The sequence below is a fragment of the Pelophylax lessonae genome (assembly GCF_965119305.1).
Source record: "Pelophylax lessonae genome assembly, chromosome: 4".
In the NCBI taxonomy this organism is placed as follows: domain Eukaryota; kingdom Metazoa; phylum Chordata; class Amphibia; order Anura; family Ranidae; genus Pelophylax; species Pelophylax lessonae.
This window is the reverse complement of record NC_138771.1, coordinates 405,870,451-405,896,265: the sequence shown is the minus strand read 5'-3', so window position 1 is coordinate 405,896,265 and position 25,815 is coordinate 405,870,451. Positions and strand designations below refer to the sequence as shown.

At 43.1% G+C, this 25,815-nt stretch overlaps 1 protein-coding gene across 1 annotated transcript in view; it reads right to left on the bottom strand.

The window, feature by feature from the left end:
- Positions 1-258: 258 nt before the first annotated feature.
- The window catches only part of TXNDC15 (thioredoxin domain containing 15), a 43,349-nt gene continuing 17,792 nt past the window's right edge, over positions 259-25,815 (bottom strand). The window contains exons 3-5 of the mRNA XM_082254878.1: positions 17,805-17,968; positions 10,617-10,747; positions 259-577 (exon numbers count right to left, since the gene is read on the bottom strand). Coding sequence (XP_082111004.1) covers positions 381-577; positions 10,617-10,747; positions 17,805-17,968 — 492 coding nt within the window. The 3' untranslated portion in view covers positions 259-380. The remainder of the gene's footprint in view (positions 578-10,616; positions 10,748-17,804; positions 17,969-25,815) is intronic.

The following is a 25,815-nucleotide window of genomic DNA, read 5'->3' as shown; positions in this document are numbered from 1 at the left end:
AGTTCAACAGGCAAATAATTTAAAAACAAAAACAGTCTTGTGGAAGCATTAAACCAGTTTCTGAAGCACAGGGATTGATTAACAAGAATAGAGCATGTTCACTTTGTTTAGTGTATGTACACTTAGCGAATGAAGATGTTTATGGGCAGGTAAAAATCCTGTTTTTTTTTCCCTTGCACATTATTGCGTATTCAAAGTGAGCAAAACTTCACCATAGTTGCCAAGCTAATTGAACAGTCTATACTCCTTTAGTAAATCAACCCTTTTGACTCAAAAAGAAATTCAGGGATTGGTTAGGCATTCAAATGCCTATCACAGCTGTATTTGGATGCATGAACCAGCATTGTAGAGTTTATCCAAGAGTCAAGCTTCTGATAAATTCACTCCTGGTGTTCATGCTCTTGACCAGGTATAATCCAGCGAATCCGGTCTGTTTGCATGGTGGCGTATACTACAAAAGCTGCCACATAGAGAACGGAGAACACTAAAAGCCAGTCAATTCCTGTTTGAGGAGTGCAGGGCAATGGTCCTTCATAGTCTGCTTCTGTTACTGTGACATCAGGCTTTGCTTCAATTCCTGAATTAGAAAAGAAAAACATCTCAGGTTAAGCAGAATATCCTGGAAACAATAAGGGAAATTTACTAGATTTACTAAAACTGGTGCACACAGAATCTGGTACAGCTGTCCATAGTAACCAATCAGCTTCTAACATCAGCTTGCTCAATTATGCATTGACAATAAATCCTAGAAGCTGATTGGTTACTATGGATAGCTGCACCAAATTCTGTGTGCCCCAGTTTTAGTAAATCTTCCCCTATTAATCATTTTCATTCAGATTTTCCCTTTGTGCTCTCGTCTGTGCAGCCAACTGAGACTACAGGCTTGGCAATTCAGGCCACAAAAAATTAAACATCGGATTTAATACCCGTGCATGTGTCAGCTAGTTGCAAATATAACGAGAGACAATCCAAACTTAGGCTCCATTCACACTAATGCGTTTTTTCACGCTTTTTGGAGAAATTTTTTTAACATGGGTTCCTATGGAACACGTTCACATCAATGCATTTTTCTGCTTCTGCATTTTTGGAAAGGGTCGGTGACTTTTTCCCTGCAAAAAATGCAATGTTTTGCATCCAAATTGCAAGTATTGCGTTTTTAAATCTGCCCAACAACAAAATGTTCCACAAAAAAAATGCGGTAAAAACCGTGGAAAGCACAGCAAAAAGCATTACAGAAACGCTCAAAAGCAACAAGCATAGGTGTGAATCGAGCCTAACCTTGGGTAAAGCACTAAAGACAGTAGGAGGTAAGCTGCTTGTATACAGTTTATTATTATACTTTCTAAAGAACCTCTGTGCTTAGTATTATGTTCAGAACAAAATTTATTTTAAAAACATATCTTTAGGAAGACGAACAAAAATAGTGCCTACAAAATGATTTCTCTTACGTCCTCCGACAGTCGCCGCCTACTCATACAGTCTTCACCAATGGGTATTGACTTCATCTGCACAGGAGTAACTAGGCATAAGACTTGTTAAAAAACAAAGCATTTACATAGACACACCTATAGGGGCTGTCCCACTGGTCCAATACCCCCCTGCAATCAGCCATCCCAACTCAGTTTGTCTACTGCCTAGTTAAGGAGTAAGATAGGCTTCCCTGTGTTGGGGCTACAGTCTCAGCCTTTCTTCTATTTTATGATTTTATTTGCTGCAAATGTGTTTTTTCTTTGCACTACTAGCTGTTTATTTTGTCAGCGTTAGTTAGTCGGATCTTCGGATGAAGACGGCGTTTGCGGAGCTGGGAGTCGGATTGGTCATCCTGGTTTTCCAGGACAGAGGGCCTTATGGAATCCCAGCCCGCCATCAAGCGTTTAGCGGGCTATGTGTTCGCCCTGGCCTCGCAAACGACCCACCCCTGTCCTCAGGGATGCAGCCTGCGAGGTAGCTACCCCGCCTGAACACCTCATCCACGGCTCTCCGTGCACTGCTAGCGTCCTGCGTTTTTTGGCTGACGGCACCCCTGCCATCTGAGGGTGGGCGGTTTCCCGTCAATGAGAGGCACCCCACGCCATTGAGTACAGGTAAGTACATCCTGTGTGGGGCCTCTGTCTGGGGCTGGCAGTCCTGTGTGTCTGCGTTATTCCCTCATGTCTGTGCGTTTTTGGGCTCCCTGATCCCGGTCCCTGCGTGGGTTTTTTCTCACAGCCAGTGCGCTGTGTGCGTTTGTGGGGGTCCCTCTCCTGTGTCACTTTAGGGTGCTATTTGGAGGTACAGACACGTGTGGCGACCGCTGCAGGGTTAAACACCGCCGGTACGCCATTTTAGGTGTGGGCAGCATGTCTGGCTTCACTGTGGGCGCTTATACAGCATTGTATGTGGTGTGTTTTGGTGCCTTGCGGCACCATCTTGTGTGTGGCAAAACGTTCGTTCCGAGCACATGTCGGCAGGCATTTTCCCGAAGCCTCCCATACTTTCTATAGGCAACCATTTTTCCTTGGCCTGCAGTCTCAGTTCAGTCTCCTGCGGTCACATCACTTCCTCCTTCTGTTCAGAAGAGATCGGCTGCGGTGGTAACACTTGTGGGGGGTCTGTCTGCTGTCCTTTTCTTGTGTGCAAATACTTCTGGCTATCAGTTTATCCTGCTCAGGGGTCTGTTTGTCACAGTCTAGTAGCGGTGTGCTGCGGGGCTGCGCACTTAAAAGGTCCAGTACCTTAAAAAAAAAAAAAAAACACAACTTTTTTTACTATGGAATCTCAGGACAGCAAATTTTCCACAGCCTTAGTAGTGGGGGATTCAGGTTCCTCTGACTCCTCTGCTCTGTCTACTTTGTCTGCTGCAGTGGCGACTTTGGTGTCCAAAGTTGATATTCTGATGACTGAACGTGCCGACAGAAAAAGGCCTAGTTTTTCCTTGTCTTCTGATTCTGAATCGGATATGGTTGCCGTAGGTGGCGTTCCCCTTGAAGGGTCTCGCTCTTCTTTGTCTGAGGGGGAGGCGGAGGTTGCAGGGGTGGATGATTCCCCCCCTGGGACGGCCGAGGACCGCGCAGCTATGGATGCGCTAATTCTTGCCATTAAGGAAACACTACATTTAGAGGATGAGCCCAATCCTCCGGGCATTGTGTCCTCTTTTGGTACACACAGGACCCGCAAGGCGGCGCAGGTGTTCCCTTGCCCCGCTGAGTTTCACGCTACTGTGAATGATCAATGGCGTCATTTAAAGCGCACCTTTGTGGTGCCTAAGCGGTTTCAACTCCTTTATCCCTTTGCGTCTCCTACGGATTCGCGCTGGTGTGTGGCCCCTCAGGTGGATCACACTGTGGCCAGATTGAACAAGGCCACTCTGGTACCCACCGAAGATTCTCCGGTGTTTAGGGATCCTACAGATAGGAGGATGGAATCCCTTGCCCAGCATGCCTACATGGTGGCGGGTTCCCTGCTAAAGCCTATTTTCGCCTCTGTCATGGCGGCTCAGGCTGTGGCGGATTGGACCAAGGTGCTAAGACGCACCCTCGTGGCTGATTCTACTCCCCCTACTACCGTGGCGATGGTGGACCAGATCTATCAAGGAGTCATGTATTTGTGCAATGCAGCCTTGAATGAGGCCCCATTAGCTGCGCGCCTGTCCAGTGTCGCGGTGATTAACCAGCGCCTGATATGGTTGAAAAGCTGGTCGGCTGACCAGACTTCAAGAAAAACGGTGGCTGACATCCCCTATGCGGGGTCTCGCCTGTTTGGGGAATCCCTGGATGAATTGGTAAAAGGGGTCACTGGGGGCAAGAGCACTCTGCTGCCCCAGAATCCAAAAGGCAAGTTTTTCCACGGTAAGCGGGCCCCCTCCTTTGAACCAAATCAGGGGTCCTTTCGTGCCTTCAAGGCACAGAACAAGGGGAAACCCTTCAAGGGCCAGAGGAAGCCCTGGGCGGGCAAACCTAAATCCGGCCAAGCTGGTGCGGCGGCCCAGTCCGCCTCTGCCTGATGGGGCGCCCTTGCCCGTTTCAAGGGTGGGGGGACGTTTGCGCTGTTTCCTCCAGCCTTGGCTGCTCCGAATTCCGGACAGGTGGGTTCAGGAAATCATTAGATCAGGTTACAAGATCGAATTCCTTTCGCGGCCGGCGGACAGATTCTTTCCCTCAAATCTTCATTTGACCCCAGGGCGGTTACAGGACCTGCATCAGGCGGTTCAAGATCTCCTCGCCCAGGGGGTGATCGTCCCGGTGCCTCATCGGACAGGTTTCGGGGGTTTTACTCGAATCGGTTCAAGGTGCGTCCTATTCTGGACTTAAAAGCTCTGAACCGTTTTGTACGCGTTCGTAAGTTCCGCATGGAATCGCTTTGCTCTGTGGTAGCTTCCCTGAGTCCAGGCGAATTCCTGGCCTCTATCAACCTGAAGGATGCGTATCATCTACACATCCCCATTTTCGAGGGTCATCCGAGGTACCTCCGATTCGCTATTGCGGAGGAACATTATCAGTTTGTGGCGTTACCTTTCGGTCTCGCTTCGGCTCCAAGGGTGTTCACCAAAGTGCTGGCTCCCGTTCTGGGCCTGTTACGGGCACAGGGCATTGCGGTCTTGGGGTATCTGGACGATCTCCTGTTAAGATCGAGTGCCAGCCAGAGCCTGCTGCACGATCTGTCCACTACAGTTCAAACACATCAGGAGTTTGGATGGACCATCAAGGTGCAGAAGTCGACCTTGTCTCCTTCGGTTTGTCTCCCATATTTGGGAATGGTTCTGGACTCTGCTCAAGCGAAGGTGTTCCTGCCGGAGGACAAGCTCCGGACCCTACAGGACGAGGTCAGGGAAAACGAATCCTCGTCACTCAGGACCTGTATGCGGTCCCTGGGGTTGATGGTGTCAGCCTTGGAGGCGATACCGTTTGCTCACAGCCAGTGCGCCGGACTGGCCACCCCAGTCCTGGTACGCGGACATCGTTCACCTGGCAGTCGAGCCTCCATGGCGGCTACCGATGCGAGAAGATCTACTGTCTCAGGGACCGATCTTCCATCCTGCTTTACAGTCGCTGGCTTTAACGGCATGGCTGTTGAAAGCCAGGTCCTGAGAGACAGGGGTCTCTCCTCAGAGGTCATTCCTACCTTACTCAAGGCTAGAAAAGCCTCGTCTGGTAAGATTTATTACCGTACATGGAAAGCTTATTTTGCCTGGTGTGAGTCTAGGGGCTTCACTCCTCGTTCATACTCGGTGGCGAGAGTGTTGGCTTTCCTTCAGTCTGGTTTGGACCAGCGCCTTGCGTTGGCCACAATTAAGGGCCAGGTATCTGCTCTGGCTGTCCTTTTCCAGCGCCCCGTGGCGTTTGATTCGCACCTTCCTTCAAGGTGTGCGTCATTTGGCCCCTCCTTGAAGGGAGCCCTTACCTCCGTGGGACTTGAACTTGGTCCTGTCCGTGTTACAACGTTCCCCGTTTGAAAACATCAGGGAAATCTCGTTGCCTCTGCTGTCAAAAAAGGTTGCCTTTCTTGTGGCAATCACTTCTGCTCACAGAGTGTCGGCCTTGTCTTGCCGCTCCCCTTACCTGGTGGTTCATAGGGATAAGGTGGTCTTGCGACTTAACCCGTCCTTTCTTCCAAAGGTGGTTTCTGATTTTCACCTTAATGAGGACATTGTTCTGCCTTCGCTCTGTGCGAATCCTAAGCATCCTAAGGAGGTTGCTTTGCATTCCTTGGATGTTGTCAGGGCGATCAGGGTTTACTTGTCGACTGTATCCTTTCGGAAATCGGATTCTCGCTTTGTCCTTCCTGAGGGACCTTGGAAGGGTATGGCTGCGTCTGCGGCGACCATTTCAAAATGGATCAGGCAGACAATTGTACAGGCCTATTCTTTAAAGGAACGGGTACCGCCCTTCCGTCAAGGCGCACTCTACCAGAGCGGTGAGTGCGTCATGGGCTTTCCGACATCAGGCTTCGGTGTGGCCCAGGCATGTAAGGCTGCGACTTGGTCGTCGGTGCACACCTTTTCTAAATTCTACAAAATTGATCTTCTGGCATCGGCTGATGCCTCCTTTGGCCGCAAAGTTCTCTGTGCGGCAGTACCGTAAGGGGACCCTGGTTTTATTGCGGGTCCCTGGCTGTTGGGGGTTATTTATCCCCTTGGTTATTTGCTTTCCTGGGTTGTTGCTCCTGTTAAGCTTTTTGTTTCCCAGAGGGTTAACTTTCTGTTCATGTAAGGTTCCTTTCTCCGATGTGGGTACTGCGTTGCCTTTCTGACGGTTGCGTTTCCCACCCCTCATGTCTACACTGCTTTGGGACATCCCATTGGTGAAGACTGTATTGAGTGGGCGGCGACTGTCGGAGGACGTAAGAGAAAACTGAATTTTTGTAATATCTTACCGTAAAATTCCTTTCTCAGAGTCCTCCGACAGGTGCCGCCCCCGCCCCTCTATTGGGGTTCTTATAGACTTAACTGCTTGCTACCAAACTTAGTTGGGATGGCTGATTGCAGGGGGGTATTGGACCAGTGGGACAGCCCCCATAGGTGTGTCTATGTAAAATGCTTTGTTTTTTTAACAAGTCTTATGCCTAGTTACTTCTGTGGAGATGAAGTCAATACCCATTGGTGAAGACTGTATGAGTGGGCGGGCGACTGTCGGAGGACTCAGAGAAAGGAATTTTATGGTAAGGTTTTACAAAAATTCAGTTTTTTCATTTTTGCCAGCCAATCTCATGGTAGCTACAACTCTGCAAGATCGCTTTGTTGTTTCAGGGTTTCTCATTAACCACTTACTGACTGCCCGCCATTTTACATCGGTCCTTTGACGCTAAATCCTGGGGTTATGGCAGCAGATAGCTGCCATAACCCCAGTATTTAAACGGCGGTCGGTCCTCTTTAAAATAACAGTGGAATCCGCCGCGGGATCACCCTTACGGTGCGGCGGAAGAGGTGCCTCCCCCCTCCCTCCCAGTCGTTTTCCCCGCTTACCGGGGAAAACGATCCGGTTCCTGCTCCTCACAGACAGGAAGTCAAGTTAGGGCAAGATGCCCCCCACTCGACTCTATGGTCTTGCTGGACAGGAGCAACGTCAAACGCTGTTGCCTAGCAACCGGTTTAAAGGGCTGATTTTTTTTCAGCAATTTTTTTCTTTTTCTTTTTGACCCCAGATCTCACAATAAAGAGGTCCTGTTCTGCCTATTTCTATTACAAGGGATGTTTACATTCCTTGTAATAGGAATAAAAATGATCAAAATAAAAATGATCAAAAATTATTATTTTTTTTTTTTTTTTAAAACTGCGTAAAAATAAAAAATAAATAAAAGAAAAAAAAAAAAAAACTTAAAGCGCCCTGTCCCCGTTAGCTCACGCGAAGAAGCGAACGCATATGCAAGTCCCGCCCACATATGTAAACTGTGTTCAAATCACACATGTGAGGTATCGCCGCAATCGTTAGAGCGAGAGCAATAATTTGAGCCCCAGCAATAATTTGAGCCCCAGCAATTTTGAAGCATGACATGTTGGGTATCTATTTACTTGGCGTAACATTATCTTTCACATTATGGAAAAAAATTGGGCTAACTTTACTGTTTTCTTATTGAATTCAAAAAAAGTGATTTTTTTTTCCAAAAAAAATACATTTGGAAGACTGCTGCGCAAATACGGTGTGATAAAAAATATTGCAATGATCTCCATTTTATTTTCTAGGGTCTCTGCAAAAAAAAAATTATATATATATATATATATATATATACACACACACACACATATACATACACATATACATACAGTGCCTTAGTATTCGGCCCCCTTGAACTTTGCAACCTTTTGCCACATTTCAGGCTTCAAACATAAAGATATAAAACTGTAATTTTTTGTGAAGAATCAACAACAAATGGGACACAATCATGTGAAGTGGAACAGAATTTCTTGGATATTTCAAACTTTAACAAATAAAAAACTGAAAAATTGGACGTGCAAAATTATTCAGCCCCTTTACTTTCAGTGCAGCAAACTCTCTCCAGAAGTTCAGTGAGGATCTCTGAATGATCCAATGTTGACCTAAATGACTAATGATGATAAATAGAATCCACCTGTGTGTAATCAAGTCTCCGTATAAATGCATCTGCACTGTGATAGTCTCAGAGGTCCGTTTAAAGCGCAGAGAGCATCATGAAGAACAAGGAACACACCAGGCAGGTCCGAGATACTGTTGTGGAGAAGTTTAAAGCCGGATTTGGATACAAAAAGATTTCCCAAGCTTTTAACATCCCAAGGAGCATTGTGCAAGCGATATTATTGAAATGGAAGACCACTGCAAATCTACGAAGACCTGGCTGTCCCTCTAAACTTTCAGCTCATACAAGGAGAAGACTGATCAGAGATGCAGCCAAGAGGCCCATGATCACTCTGGATGAACTGCAGAGATCTACAGCTGAGGTGGGAGACTCTGTCCATAGGACAACAATCAGTCGTATACTGCACAAATCTGGCCTTTATGGAAGAGTGGCAAGAAGAAAACCATTTCTTAAAAGATATCCATAAAAAGTGTCGTTTAAAGTTTGCCTCAAGCCACCTGGGAGACACACCAAACGTGGAAGAAGGTGCTCTGGTCAGATGAAACCAAAATCAAACTTTTTGGCAACAATGTAAAACGTTATGTTTGGCGTAAAAGCAACACAGCTCATCACCCTGAACACACCATCCCCACTGTCAAACATGGCGGTGGCAGCATCATGGTTTGGGCCTGCTTTTCTTCAGCAGGGACAGGGAAGATGGTTAAAATTGATGGGAAGATGGATGGAGCCAAATACAGGACCATTCTGGAAGAAAACCTGATGGAGTCTGCAAAAGACCTGAGACTGGGATGGAGATTTGTCTTCCAGCAAGACAATGATCCAAAAACATAAAACAAAATCTACAATGGAATGGTTCACAAATAAACATATCCAGGTTTTGGAATGGCCAAGTCAAAGTCCTGACCTGAATCCAATCGAGAATCTGTGGAGAGAACTGAAAACTGCTGTTCACAAACGCTCTCCATCCAACCTCACTGAGCTTGAGCTGTTTTGCAAGGAGGAATGGACAAAAATTTCAGTCTCTCGATGTGCAAAACTGATAGAGACATACCCCAAGCGACTTATAGCTGTAATCGCAGCAAAAGGTGTCTCTACAAAGTATTAACTTAAGGGGGCTGAATAATTTTGCACGCCCAATTTTTCAGTTTATTTGTTAAAAAAGTTTGAAATATCCAATAAATTTCATTTCACTTCATGATTGTGTCCCACTTGTTGATTCTTCACAAAAAATTACAGTTTTATATCTTTATGTTTGAAGCCTGAAATGTGGCAAAAGGTCGCAAAGTTCAAGGGGGCGGAATACTTTCGCAAGGCACTGTGTATATTATATATATATATATATACACACATACATATATACAAACACACACATACTCACACACTGAACAAAATTATAAAAAAACGCAACACTTTTGGTTTTGCCCCCATTTTTCATGAGCTGAACTCAAAGATCTAAGACTTTTTCGATGTACACAAAAGGCCTATTTCTCTCAAATATTTTTCACAAATCTGGCTCAATCTGTGTTAAGCCTCGTACACACGCACAGATTGTTGGCCAACCGATCGGCCGTCTTTTGTCCAGTGTTTGTTGGTTGAAATGTGCTCTAGACTTGCACTGGACTTTTGTTGGCCAACAAAAACCAACTTCAGAAGTGATGTCATGTGATGGTTGACTTTCAGTGTGTGTTTTCTTCTCTGAGCATGCCCAGTCTTGCTCATCTGATTTTTGTCTGCCGAAATCTGTACTGACTGAGGAACAAATCGGCCATTCTGTTGTTGGCCAACAAATTTTATAGCATGCACACCTGATTTTTTTTCGGCCGAAAATTCGCAGTTGGTTGTCGGAAGCATCATACTAACAAGCCGATCAGACGTTGGCCGACAATCTGTGCGTGTGTACGGGGCTTTAGTGAGCACTTCTCCTTTGCCAAAATAATCCGTTCACCTTACAGGTGTGGCATATTAAGATGCTGATTAGACAGCATGATTATTGCACAGGTGTGCCTTAGGCTGGCCACAATAAAATTCTGCTGTAAAATGTGCAATTTTATCACATAGCACAATGCCACAGATGTCGCAAGTTTTGAGGGAGCGTGCAATTTTCATGCTGACTGCAGGAATGTCCGCCAGAGCTGTTGCCTGTGAGTTGATTGTTTATTTCTCTACCATAAGCTGTCTCCAAAGCCGTTTCACAGAATTTGGCAGTACATCCAACCGACCTCACAACCGCAGACTACGTGTAACCACATCAGCCCAGGACCTCCAGAATCTTCACCTTCAAGATCATCGGAGACCAGCCACCCGGACAGCTGCTGCAACAATCAGTTTGCATAACCAAAGAATTTCTGCACAAACTGACAGAAACCATCTCAGGGAAGCTCATCTGCATGCTCGTCGTCCTCATTGAAAGGGGTGTTATCTTCACAAATGAATCCCAGTTTTCTTAGATCTTTGAGTTCAGCTCATGAAAAAATGGGGGCAAAAACAAGTGTTGCGTTTATTTTTTGTTCAGTATATAAAAATGTATTCCAGTAAAACACCTGCAAACAAAAGAAAAATAAAAATGAATTGGCCTAGATATACTATACCTGACTGGTTGAATATGAAAGCCTTCAAAGGTTCCAGTGTACGTTCTGTGTGATTAAATCTGGCCATTGGCTTGGCACCTTGAAATAACAGGATATTTGGAACAGCAACCGTACCAAATCTGGTGGACAGACTACAAAAAAAAAAAAATGAAAAGTTTAGAAGACATCTCAGGCAAAAATGTAATATTAACATAATAACCAAGAGTTGTACCCAAGTATTAATACACCATTTACACTTTTTGGATACTACCGCTTTAAATATATATGATTGAAAAAGTTTTGTTATAAATGAAAAAAATTATCCTTTTGAGCCTGCCAAAAATCGAAGACTTTTCTGTGCACGTTATCAGTTCTGCCCAGTTCACCTAATGTAAGCTACAAACCACCTTCCAAAATGTTTTGTAGATGAGTAGAAAGGGTATCCTGTAGTCTTTATCATCCAATGCTGACCCACATGTTTCATAGCACCTCTCTTCTTTTCCATGATAATAACCCCTTCTTATTGCTGCTACATGAGGAATCCATCTAATGTCCTTTTTAAATGCAAAGAATGCATGTACCCCTACCTGCTAAAATCATCCAGACATGCCCCAAGCATTTATTGGAAAAAAAACACTGCAGAAACTTCCCCGCCTACTTGATTACTTGAGTTCGTGCAGCTGTGAAGACTACTTAGAGGGGCCAGCTGCCGACCTCACGAACGTCCAGACGAAGCTACGCCACGCCCAACGAAACTAGTTGACGTCATCAGCCCGGCCGTACACACACTACACTCCTGTAGTGGATGGCGGATGCAAGAGAAAGGAGCGCACGGTTCTCACAGACTGAGAAAGCCGAGTCAGGAGGACACCGACCGTAAGAAAGGTCAGGAGAGCGGCAGGCAGCAGCAGCAGCAGCTCAGCAAGCAGAAAAGCACAGGACATCCGACAGGACAGGTACTTTTTGCGGGGCGAAGACACAGCCAGAATTTACAGGTACATACACTGAGTATAAGCTATACTGTCAGCAGGACCATTGTACCTTACAAAGTCCCCCAGAAACCCTGGCACCATACCAGTGCAATTGCATACACACCAGCCACTCAGCTGCTCACTGTCGCCACGATGCATGCATACACCCTCTAGGCATTCCCCACATACCAGGACACTCAACTGCTATACAGCCCAGCCCTGGTAGGCAATGCAGAGGAATATGCAAAAGGATTAACTATCCCTCCAGCATATCCTCCATCTGGATCGAACTCCTCTCCAATTAACCCCTGTCTTACCGGATCAGCCCCTCTGCACCATACATTGAGTGTTATCGCTCCCCCCGTCGCACCCGAGCTTCCACAAGGAACTTATCAGGCCATACACAATTATGTGAGAGGAACAAGCTCAATATTGAGATACTCCATGTGAACTTCCCAAAATGCCCTATTTTTCACCCTGATAAGCCATTTTTGTACCGGCCGGTTTTTGTATTTCTGTTACATGTTGTCCGTCTTGTTTTCTGTTCAACGTTGAAATATCATGACTTGTACTGCACAGTGTGCATTCCACACAATATTATTATAATAAATTGACCTATTATCACATCATTTATGTGTTACCTTGTGCATCATTCACCCTCCATATAACCAACTTTTGTCTGCGACCTATGCAGAACACTTTTCCCTTGTATGCTATTTTGGTTTAGACGGTGAATACAATACTTAATGAATACACTTAGGTGTATACACAGACACAGGTAATTTATCCTAGGTCCGCACCAACCCCAACAACCACAATTTTTGATATCCTGTAGTCTTAACCTACTTCCTCTCCTAGGGTAACAACCCTGCTTGCCTATACAGTACAGTGAGTGAGCGTTATCAGAGTTGTTGAGTTGTGTAACTGGCAGAATAACTGGGTAAGCTGCAATATATCAGAATCGCAGCGAGACGTCTTAAGATATAGGAAGATGCTGAAGAAAAAAGGGGGTCTCACTACTTATAATATATAGACAGACCAGATAATAAATCAGAAGTCAGCAGGTATACGAAACATATATGATCCAACTTTTGCAAACTAATCGGATTCCTTTAAAATCCTTAAAAAATCCCTATATCTGTCTGAGGTGTATGAAGGTGGGAAGTAAATCCTACTTGTAGACAACTTTCATCAGGTCAATCTATAAACAAAGGAGGTATAAGACGACATATATAATGCAAATCTTTAAAAACATCCAAATCCGATTCCTTGACACCAATTAAAAATTCTAAAATAATAATTCCCAGTAGAATAAAAAGCCTCCTTTTCTAAAAACGACACATGAAGATAAAATGACCTTGATAATCGCAACAGCCAACTGAATCGCAGTAATAGTTTGCTAATTCACAATTGGTGCATGTGTGACCAAATATATATATATATATATATATATATATATATATATATATATATATATATATATATATATATATATATATATAGTGCTATGATGAATAAATAATATAAAATAATCAAATATCAATAATAAAATAATCAAATATCAATAAATATCTAAAAGGTGTATAACAAATTCGTGTGTAATCCTGATAAATAATTTAAAGTGCATATATCAATATGGTGCAGTGATCAAAAATGAATATATATCAATAATTCTATGTGCACTCAACAGTCCGTGTGCATAAAAGGTGTATATATAAATAAACAAATCTTTGTGCAAATGATGATCCGTGTGCGGTGAATACAGTTGGTGCAGTGATAAAAATAAAGTTCATCCGTGCACAATTAATAAGTGACAATTAGTGATTTTCTAAGGCACTATTGTGAATATCCCGCGCTGTGATCCAGAGTGAGCCGTGATAGTATAGGCGCAGTGGCCGCCCACCTCACTGCGCCTTAATAGGCGCTTTAAGCTGGTCTCTCCCCTAGGGGTGTACTGCTGGGTTCTTCAGCGAGGGATACTCCAACCTCCACTCTGTACTCCACAGTTATCGGTTCCAGATTATCTCCAAACGGTACCAGTGTGTCCCAGAAAAAGAGAATAATCCCCAATCGTGAAGCATGTAAAAACTGTCTTTATTATGTAAAGCAAAGAAATACACTCACATTTAAAACGAATGGTATAGGCAGAGACGATATAATGTTGCCGCACTCTTGCGGCGTTGATTCCCGGGTACTTCCGGTTACGGCCGTCCAACCGGAAGCTGATGTCACCCAAAGCCTCCCGACTGGTTGCATCACAGATACGTGACTTTCTCAAAGGATCCCTTGAGAAAGTCACGTATCTGTGACGCAACCGGTCAGGAGGCTTTGGGTGACATCAGCTTCCGGTTGGACGGCCGTAACCGGAAGTACCCGGGAATCAACGCCGCAAGAGTGCGGCAACATTATATCGTCTCTGCCTATACCATTCGTTTTAAATGTGAGTGTATTTCTTTGCTTTACATAATAAAGACAGTTTTTACATGCTTCACGATTGGGGATTATTCTCTTTTTCTGGGACACACTGGTACCGTTTGGAGATAATCTGGAACCGATAACTGTGGAGTACAGAGTGGAGGTTGGAGTATCCCTCGCTGAAGAACCCAGCAGTACACCCCTAGGGGAGAGACCAGCTTAAAGCGCCTATTAAGGCGCAGTGAGGTGAGTGGCCACTGTGCCTATACCATCACGGCTCACTCTGGATCACAGCGCGGGATATTCACAATAGTGCCTTAGAAAATCACTAATTGTCACCTATTAATTGTGCACGGATGAACTTTATTTTTATCACTGCACCAACTGTATTCACCACACACGGATCATCATTTGCACAAAGATTTGTTTATATATATATTATACACACACACACCTTTTATGCACATGGACTGTTGAGTGCACATAGAATTATTGATATATATTCATTTTTGATCACTGCACCAGATTGATATATGCACTTTAAATTATTTATCAGGATTACACACGAATTAGTTATACACCTTTTAGATATTTATTGATTTATTTTATATTATTTATTCATCATAGCACTTTATATATATACATATTTATTTGGTCACACATGCACCATTTGTGAATTAGCAAACTATTACTGTGATTCAGTTGGCTGTTGCGATTATCAAGGTCATTTTATCTTCATGTGTCGTTTTTAGAAAAGGAGGCTTTTTATTCTACTGGGAATTATTATTTTAGAATTTTTAATTAGTGTCAAGGAATCGGATTTGGATGTTTTTAAAGATTCGCATTATATATGTCGTCTTATACCTCCTTTGTTTATAGATTGACCTGATGAAAGTTGTCTACAAGTAGGATTTACTTCCCACCTTCATACACCTCAGACAGATATAGGGATTTTTTAAGGACTTTAAAGGAATCAGATTAGTTTGCAAAAGTTGGATCATATATGTTTCGTATACCTGCTGACTTCTGATTTATTATCTGGTCTGTCTATATATTATAAGTAGTGAGACCCCCTTTTTCATTCAGCATCTTCCTATATCTTAAGACGTCTCGCTGCGATTCTGACATTGGTAGACTTGGTCAGAGTCTTTTCTGAGATCTCTTCTGTCGTGCGCCGACTCATTGTGTCTTCCTATTTGTATTGGTATTTAGTAATTAATACTAGAGTTGGCTGCATATAGAATCGGATTGAATCCGAATCTCAGAGTCATTATTTATTCATTTATAAACGAGCTGCGGCATATTAGAGGAATCCTCCCACTCGGATACATATACGTGACAGCGCATTTATCACCCCACTATTTTTTCTAAGCTGCAATATATACCATTTTTGTTCTTGAGCTTAAAACACACTTTAAAAAGAGGTTTTCCACTTTTAAAAACACAATGGAAAAAAAGTAATTCTACCCTTTCTTTTAGTACAATGGAACCCAAATCTCACATCTCTGAACGCTTCCCACTGGCCTGATTTAATTTCCTGAATGAAAACCACATATACTGTTAATAGGTACATACGAGAAATGTTTTTCCTTCCTGCTACTTCAAATTTTCCTGTCACTATGGTGAACACCAATTTCACCCCATTAAATCCCACCCCATCAAAAAATCTACTAGTGTATATCCAGCTTTAGGAGCATAAATATATAATATGAGAATCTATATATTAAATCTTCTCCAATGTAAAACTGAATAATTGCACAGAGATCTAAACTACCAAAGTAAGGTTGATCTTGGTCACGATAATGCAAAAGACTGGTCCAATATATATTTAAAAGTCCCAACCTAACTACTGTATAATCCTACAACCTTCTCTTTCTATACGTAGTGGAGATTAGAGATAGAGAGTAGAGGGTAGATATAAATTTGTTTAGAACGTATTTTACTCCCAGGTCTGCAACTTCATTTTAAAAGGATCCAATGCAAGCTCTTAATATAAGCATCTTGCATTTCATTTTGCCCTTAAAGCCGAAGTACATCCTACGGTAATACCCTAAATTCTCCCCTGCAATCATTAATGTGAGCGGACTTCTGCCTTATGTGTCAAAATGAAAAAAAAAATCACAGTTTTTCTACCTTTATTTTGAAATATTCAGTGCTGTCACATGACTTCAGTTCCTCTTCCTTCTGAGTCCAAGAGCAGCAAGTGGGTGTGGTTACTCAAAACTAGTAACATCACTTCCAGGGAGGGGCACTGTTCCTGTGTAGCTACTGGGCGTATACAAAATGGGAGAAACTGATCATAGGTTCCCACCCAGTGTTCTCATCAATAAGGATGCATTGTGAGAAAATGAATAAAAAAAAAGAGCCAATGACACAGGACACAGTGGGAGGTGCACATATGCAGTATAGCTGTGCTGGGCTTTGAATGAAGACTCCCATAAAATAAGGAAGCTGGACTGAGGGGGGGGGGGGGGCTGTCAGTGTAGCTGGAAGTGCTCTGGGGTCTCAGCTCACAGTCTACAATGATCATAGTACAGGCAACCACACTAAGTCGTCATTTCCACTAGTGCGACTCGTCATGCGACTTTGGACACACAGTCACATGACAAGTCACAGCCCATTGATTTCAATGGCACCCATTCCCATCTATGCGGCTTTGAAAATCAGCGACTTTGAAAATGGTACCTGCACTACTTTAATACAACTTTTGATGCGACTTTGATCCAGTGTGTAGATGGATTAAAGAGTCGCATCAAAGTACCACTCTAGCCTACTGGCTAAGTTTCCACTAGCGTAACTGTGCGATTTAGAGTGTGACTGAGAGCAGCTTTGATCCAACTTTACACTCTCTGGATCAAAGTAGTGTCGGCACCTTTTCAAAGTCGTGGATTTTAAAAGTGGCATAGATGGGAACGGGTGCCATTGAAATCAACAGGCTGCGATTTGTCATGCGACTCTTGTGTCCAAAGTCACATCACACTAGTGGAAACTGAGCTTAAAACTCATTACTCACATGTATTGAGCAATAGAAATGGATTTGTATCCATCTAAACTTTCAAAATGTTCCTTTGTCCCTTTTTTTCCCTTTCATATATCGCACCGGTCACGTGAATAACATCAAAAGATAAAGATATTTAACATACTTTTAATAGGAAAATTTCATTTTGACTGGAGTTTTCCTTTAAAATTGCAACCTCTGAAAAAGAATATAAATTTTCTCTTAATATCATTATGGGTTCCTCCTTTCCCTAAACCCTTCAGTATGAGACTGCCTTACCAGAATATGGGGAAAAACACATTTCTCCATGAAACCCTTTTTCAAGCTAAAATATATGTTGTCAAAAATGGTTAATATACTACCCCTAGACTAGTCATGACATTCCGATCTACAGTTTAATAACACTTATTGTTGTGCACTGGTACTTTTCAGGTGCTAGTTCAAAGGGATTGAGAAATGCTCTTTAAAAAAATCTTATGTGTGAATCTGAAAAGTCCCAAATGCCCATGCTTTTGTTACGAAAAATGGTTAGTGCAGGAATAGATAGCTATCTATATTTGCTCCAATATGGAAAGTAGACTGTCCAGAAAAAAATAATACAAATTTGCAACATACAGATGGGTAGCTATCGGACAATGCTTCTCTTAAAAAAGGATGATGGCAATACATACACAACATGTCACTCCGAACCCACTTTTGGAAACTATATTTGTTAGGATCATTTTCATGCAACAGACCTGCCACAGCCATAAATATGCACCGGTAAACTGTTGTGTAAAAAAAAAAAAAAAAAAAACACAAACATGTTTTATTCATACATCATACCTGCTGTGCTGAGAAGCATCCAGGGCCAAAAAATGCAAAGTTGGGAATGCTCTAGGTAATGCATTAAAATGAGGTGCCAAAGCAGAAGAAAAGCGGCACCATGGAGTGAAAAATAGAACCATGGTGCATTCGCTGTTATTGGGGTTAAGCAATTCCATAAGGTCCTATAAAATACAAAATAAAGCCCAAGATTAAATAGCTGTATACTTTTGTGTGTATGCAAAAGCAAACCCTGACTTTGCCACAAGTTGCCCACTAAATTTGAACTAACATGTAGAATAGACACCTGTTCATTTCTAGGCACTTGTACTAACAGAATACATATTAAGAATGCTCCACAGTTGTTTACAGTACATTGAAAAAGTATTCATACCACTTGAAATGTTCCACATTTTCTCATGTTACAAGCAAAAGCATAAATGTATTTTATTGGGATTTTATGTGATAGACCAACACAAAGTGGCACACAAAAAACGAATAAGTACATCCTATAACTAGTGATCAACCGATAACGTTTTTTTTTAATGCCAATATTTTGGATATCGGTATAGGCCGATATTTTTGGACATATAAAAAAAAAAAATAATTTATTACAAAGGTACTCCTTGTGGAGGGATCTGGGGGTCTGAAACCCCAAACCCCTCCTCGGCATTGAAAAAGATTCAAAAACGCCAAGTTTGGCTGTTTTGAATGCTGTCAGTTTTTTTAATTCGGCGCAGAGTACCCAGGAGTGATGTCATGACATCACTTCTGGGTTTTTTACATGGAGACCCGATCAGAGCCGAATGTGGCTTTGATCGGGCCTTCTCTTCGGCGGCGGTGGAGGTAGGATGCTCGGGTCTCCTGGTGGGACGGGAGACCCGGGCAAGCCGTGGAAGGCGGCGGGAGTAGGGCATCCCCTCCCGCTCCTTGTAATGACAGCCGAGCGGCTTCTCAGCCGCATCGGTTGTCATTACAAGACAGCCGGCCGTCAGCTATGGACGCCGGTACTGGGGTTATGCCTCTAGATGCAGGCATCACTCCGGTACAAGCACTTTCCTGAAATATCGGCAATATCGGTAACTTCCGGGGCCGATTCCGATATATCGGGGAAAGTGCAGATCGGCCCCCAATATATTGGTGTTGCCGATAATCAGTCAATCCCTACTTATAACCATCACTCATAACATATACATCCCCTGGTAATTAGGGGGCTCAACCCAACTCCAAAGGAAAAAAAAAAAAAATATTTCAATAATGTGTTTTATTATTCAATTTAAAAAAAGTGAGTACACCCCTGACATTTTTGTAAATATTTTAGAATATATTTTCATGTGACAACACTGAAGAAATTACTTTACTACAATGTAAAGTAGTGAGTGTACAGCTTGTATAACAGTGTAAATTTGCTGTCTCCTCAAAATAACACACAGCCATTATTGTCTAAACCGGTGGCAACAAAAGTGAGTACACCCCTAAGTGGAAATGTCCAAAGTGGGCCCAAAGTGTCAATATTTTGTGTGGCTACCATTATTTTCCAGTACTGCCTTAACCCTCTTGGGCATGGAGTTCACCAGAGCTTCACAGGTTGCCACTGAAGTCCTCTTCTATTCCTCCATGACATCACAGGGCTGGTGGATGTTAGAGACCTTGCGCTTCTCCACCTTCCGTTTGAGGATGCCCCCATAGATACTCAATACGGTTTAGGTCTGGAGACAGGCTTGGCCAGTCCAACACCTTTGCCCTCAGCTTCTTTAGCAAGGAAGTGGTCATCTTGAAAGTGTGTTTGAGGTCGTTGCGTTGGAATACTGCCCTGGGGTCCAGTCTCCGAAGGGAGGGGATCATGCTCTGCCACATGTCACAGTACATGTTGGCATTCATGGTTCCCTCAAACTGTAGCTCCCTAGTGACGGCAGCGCTCATGCAGCCCCAGACCATGACACTCCCACCACTATGCTTGACTGTAGTCAAGACACACTTGTCTTTGTACTCCTCACCTGGTTGCCGCCACACAAGCTTGACACCATCTGAACCAAATAAGTTTATCTTGGTCTCATCAGACCACAGGACATGGTTCCAGTAATCCATGTCCTAATGGCGCTTTTCCACTGCATGGTACGGCTTGGTATGGTTTGTTTTGGCGCTTTTCCGCTGCATGGTACATGTTTGAACGGTTCGGTACAGTTTGGTACAACGGCGCTTTTCCACTACATGGTACGGCACGGTACGGCTCTCTTAAACAGTACCACCTCGGTTGGGGTTCCAAGCGGGCCGTACCTATACCATAACCCACAATCCTTCCAGCCTTGATTGTTTGTCACTACTAGCCACTGATTGGTCAGAGAATCATTGTAATCCCACCCACTTACTACTTTAGTGGAAAAGCAAACCCAAGCAGAGTAGAGCCTATACAGTGCTGAAACGTGCCGACTCGTACCACGCAGTGGAAAAGCAAACCAAGCCGAGCTGGGCCAAGCAGTGCCGAGTGGAGCTGAGCCGGTACTCATAGTGGAAAAGCGCCATTAGTCTGCTTGTCTTCAGCAAACCCTATGCAGGCTTTCTTGTGCATCATCTTTAGAAGAGACTTCTTTCTGGGACGACAGCCATGCAGACCAATTTGATGCAGTGTGTAACGTATGGTCTGAGCACTGACAGGCTGACCCCCCCTCCCCCCCTTCAACCTCTGCAGCAATGCTGGCAGCACTCATATGTCTATTTTCCAAAGACAACCTCTGTATAGGACGCTGAGCACGTGCACTCAACTTCTTTGGTCGACCATGGCGAGGTCTGTTCCGAGTGGAACCTGTCCTGTTAAACCTCTGTATGGTCTTGGCCTCTGTGCTGCAACTCAGTTTCAGGGTTTTGGCAATCTTCTTATAGCCGAGGCCATCTTTATGTAGAGCAACAATTTTTTTTTTCAGATCCTCAGAGAGTTTCTTGCCATGAGGTGCCATGTTGAACTTCCAGTGACCAAATTTAACACACCTGCTCCCCATTCACACCTGAGACCTTTTAAACAGTAATGAGTCACATGACACCAGGGAGGGAAAATGGCCCAGTTTGGATATTTTCACTTAGGGGTGTACTCACTTTTGTTGGCAGCGGTTTAGACATGAATGGCTGTGTGTTGTTATTTTGAAGGGGACAGCAAATGTACACTGTTATACCAGCTGTATACTCCCTACTTTTTACATTGTAGCAAAGTGTCATCTCTTTAGTGTTGTCACATGAAAAGATATAATAAAATATTTACAAAAATGTGAGGGATGTACTCACTTTTGTGAGATACTGTCTGTATACACACACAAATGGAAGAGCACAAAAAGCCGCACAACCGGTTGAAGATGCAAAAAGTTAAAATCCAAATTTATTTTACAGGCAAAAAGATAAAATCATCCAAGATGAAACCAAAACAGTCGGAGACATGGGGGGGAAAAGGGGAGCACGGTGGTTGACACGTTTCACGGAGTCTTCCGCTTAGTCGTAACCATGCTGTACAATACAAGACACTGCTATATATAGAGGAAAAGGCATTTCAAATAACATGTACCTCCCAGAATGTGCTTGATTGAGCCCACACAGCTGCAGATACTAAATCCCAATTAAGGGCACACAAACAGCCCAGCAGGAATTGTATGTTTGTTTTTGCTTCACCTTTTGTCCAAAAACGCATAGCAAAAAAGTTCTATAAATGCATATGCGAAAAAGCTTTCGACTAAGCGGAAGACTCCGTGAAACGCGTCAACCGCCGTGCTCCCCTTTTCCCCCCCATGTCTCCGACTGTTTTGGTTTCATCTTGGATGGTTTTATCTTTTTGCCTGTAAAATAAATTTGGATTTTAACTTTTTGCATCTTCAACCGGTTGTGCGGCTTTTTGTGCTCTTCCATTTGCTGCTATCAGGACTGCGGATCCGTGCCTGCACCTGGGTTGGATGTGTTTGGAACTATCCCCTCACTTGAGCGGTTCTTTTCCCTCTTGACCGTTTGTTGCTGTTTCCGCTTTTGGATACCGGCTCGGTGAATTCCCTTTTACATATGTGAGCTACTATAGACTTGACATTTTTGTATCATTATACCACTCAGCCGGAGACATGGATGAGACTGTGAATGGCCGATCACTTAGGAAACATGACGCTAACCCCCTCAGAACAGGAGCAACATCTCTCTTGAGAGAAGACTCAGATAATTCCTCGGCCCCTAAGGACGCTTCTTTCAGAAAACTGGAAAAACTAATAATTAAAGAGATTAAAGCCTATTGGGAGAAAACTACGCTTGCGGAGTATGTAGAGGTTCAGCGTATCCCTCGTGGCTTGAGAATTTCCAACGTTTGATCTTTTCAACCAGGGTCTTAAAAAAATTGTGGACAGATACTCTACTTGTTCTATTGAACTAATGAAAATAATCATAACATCTAGAACCCTGGAATTAAAAAAGCTACAAGAGGATATAACAATGTTACAACAGGAGCTATCCACTTTTAAAGATTTGCCTTCATTTTCGGAGTTTGATCAGAATCTCAGTGCTAAAACTGACAAATTTGAAAAGGAGATCATGAATGGCAAAAAAGAAAAGTTTCAGCGTGATAAAGTGGATTATGAAATGGACAATGTATATGTGTGGAAAAAAATCGCAGTGATGGAATCGCCACCAATTTAAGAAAAGAGTGAGCTTTTCCGATCCAGAAACAAGCATCAGAGAGTCCCTATTGTACACCTGGCTCGGATAGCTCTTTCCTGATCATGCTCAACCCCCTAGATCAGGAGGTACACCGTACAATACCCCTTTTTCAAAAAATGGTCAGAGAAGGGAGAAAAAGCCCCAGAAAAAGAAAAAACCGCAAAGAAAACAAGGAGGGGAGGAAAGAAGCACCGGAGGCCAACGGGATCACCACAATTCATTGTGATTAATCTATCACAAAAGATCCTAACCGTGGGGGAATTGAGCCTTTTATCGAAAGGATTGAACTTTTGCCCTCATACACATTTCGATCCGTTTTCCACGATCTTGGATATTAATAAATTTGTCCGGAACTTGACCTTACGCAAGCATTTTCTGAAGGATGATACAGCTTTACAGGTTTCTCAGGATGTGGACAATGGTTTGGGTGTGGATCAACCTGTGACAATATTGGGGGATAATGGCCCAGAATCACCGAGATCTTTTAGAGAACATTGTGCGACCATCGATCTGGAGGACTTAATGATGGAAAATCGAGATGCTGTACAGGAGAAAGAGGATAATGTCAACAAAGTTTCATTCAAAGTACCCTCATATTTTTATCCTGTTCAGTCACGGGTACCCCAGATGGACACCTTTCAAAAACGAATCGAAGAGGACATTTTTGAACTGAAACAAACGGTTCCCAATAAGGTACAGGTGAGAAATGACAATCTGAATGTACAGGAAAGGAATGCTTTAATATCTTTGATGGAGGATGACTCTATTGTTATTAGGAATGCGGATAAAGGGGGATCGGTAGTCATATTAGACAAAGGTGAATACAAAATGGAAGCTCTCAGGCAATTGTCTGATACGGATACATATATAAGACTAAGTGGTGACCCCTTGAATAGGTTCAGAGCCATTTTGTGAGAGCTTATTGATAGAGGTGCCTCTATGGGTATCCTTACCCCTAAGGAGTCTGATAAACTGATACCGGAATATCCCATCACCCCAATTTTTCATCACCTCCCTAAGGTGCACAAGAGGGCACGCCCAGTTCGGGGGAGGCCCATTGTCGCTGGCATCGGGTCTCTCAATGAACGACTGGGAGAGTGGCTTGATGGCCAGCTTCAACCCATTGTGCACACTCTACCCAGTTACCTAAGATATACCATGCACCTCTTAAATATCACCAGTGAGATTTGTTGGCAGCCAGATTACCAGTGGATGAGTTGTGATGTAGTGAGTCTCTGCTCTTCGATTCCCCACAATCTAGCTCTAGTAGCTGTACATTTTTCACTTACCCACTATACTGATCTGGCTGAGGTGGCCAAGACATACATTTTGGAGGTCTTGGAATACCTCTTGGGCACAATTATTTAATGTTTGATGGGGTTTACTATATCCAGAAGTGTGGGGCAGCCATGGGGGCTATTTTTTCACCCTCCCTGGCCAACCTTTACATGGGGTGGTGGGAGAGGGTCCACATTTTTGGAGATAGTAACCCCTACAGGAATCAAATTGTCATATTCTTTCGTTATATAGATGATTTGATCTTTATCACTAGACAAGGCCTTCCTTTTGACCTATTTTTGGAATATCTTAATCGCAATGATTACAATCTGGCATTTACTGGCCAATTCAATGTTGATAGGATTGATTTCCTAGATGTTACCCTTGAGCATCGACAAAATCAGGTGGTCACTAGCCTATATAGGAAACCCTCAGCTGGTAACAATTTGTTACATGCTGACTCCAGTCACCCATTTCATACTCGAAAGGGTATACCGGTAGGTCAATTCCTTCGTATCAGAAGGATATGCAGTGACTTGGATGTTTTCAATAAAGAGTCAGCACTTTTGTATAGACGCTTTTTGGCTAGGGGTTATCCAAAATGGACCCTTGACAGGGCATACTCTATTGCCCTTAATAGGGACAGGAAAAGCCTCCTTACATCAAAGAGACATTTCAATGAATCTAAGAATTCTGGCAATAATGGCTCCATTAATCTCACCATCCCATACAGTTTGGAATTTAACAGGATCAAACAAATTATCAATAAACATATTCCCATTCTGTATGGTGATAAGGACTGTGCCAGGATCTTAGAGGGAGGAGTGAATATTGTCGCCAAGAGGGCCAAAACACTGGGAAACCAGTTATTCCCAAGTCTGTTTAGCACTACAATTAAAAATACATCAGAAACATGGTTGCATCTGAAAGGTAATTTCCGATGTGGGGCTAAGGACTGCATTACATGTCCCCATATTCTAGGGGGTGTTAACTTTCAATCCTCTATTGAGAACAAAACATACAAAATCAACAGGTTTTTTAATTGTAACACTACATACCTTATTTATCTCATTACTTGCAGAGAATGTTTTGTACAATATGTGGGTCGCACCACACGAAAACTTAAAGACAGATTTAGGGAACACCTTAGTGATGTCAGATTGAGGAAATCCACGAATGTGGCCCGACATTTTAATTCAGAACATGACGGTAATCTGTCTTTGATATCGGTCCAAGTGATCGAACGTGTGGTTGCTCCTGTAAGAGGGGGCGATGTGTTCTGCCTTCTGTGTAAGGGGGAGGATTTCTGGATTCATAAACTCCAGACCCGCTTACCTGGCGGTTTAAGCTTTGAATGGGATGTTACTCACTTTTATTCCCAATAATGATTCATGTATCTATTCGTGGGTACATACATTTAACTATACATACAGAGAGGGCTACCTGTATCCCATACGCATACATGGTACATGTTTCTTTGATTGACCATTCTATGTCTTAGTGTTTCTTTATTGAAAGCTTTTTCGCATATGCATTTATAGAACTTTTTTGCTATGCGTTTTTGCACAATCGGTGAAGCAAAAACAAACATACAATTCCTGCCGGGCTGTTTGTGTGCCCTTAATTGGGATTTAGTATCTGCAGCTGTGTGGGCTCAATCAAGCACATTCTGGGAGGTACATGTTATTTGAAATGCCTTTTCCTCTATATATAGCAGTGTCTTGTATTGTACAGCATGGTTACGACTAAGCGGAAGACTCCGTGAAACGCGTCAACCGCCGTGCTCCCCTTTTCCCCCCATGTCTCCGACTGTTTTGGTTTCATCTTGGATGATTTTATCTTTTTGCATCTTCAATTTTTGTGCTCTTCCATTTGCTGCTATCAGGACTGCGGATCCGTGCCTGCACCTGGGTTGGATGCGTTTGGAACTATCCCCTCACTTGAGCGGTTCTTTTCCCTCTTGAGCCGTTTGTTGCTGTATACACACACACACACACACACACACTATATTATATTATATATATATATATATATATATATATATATATATATATATATATATATATAATGTATGTAT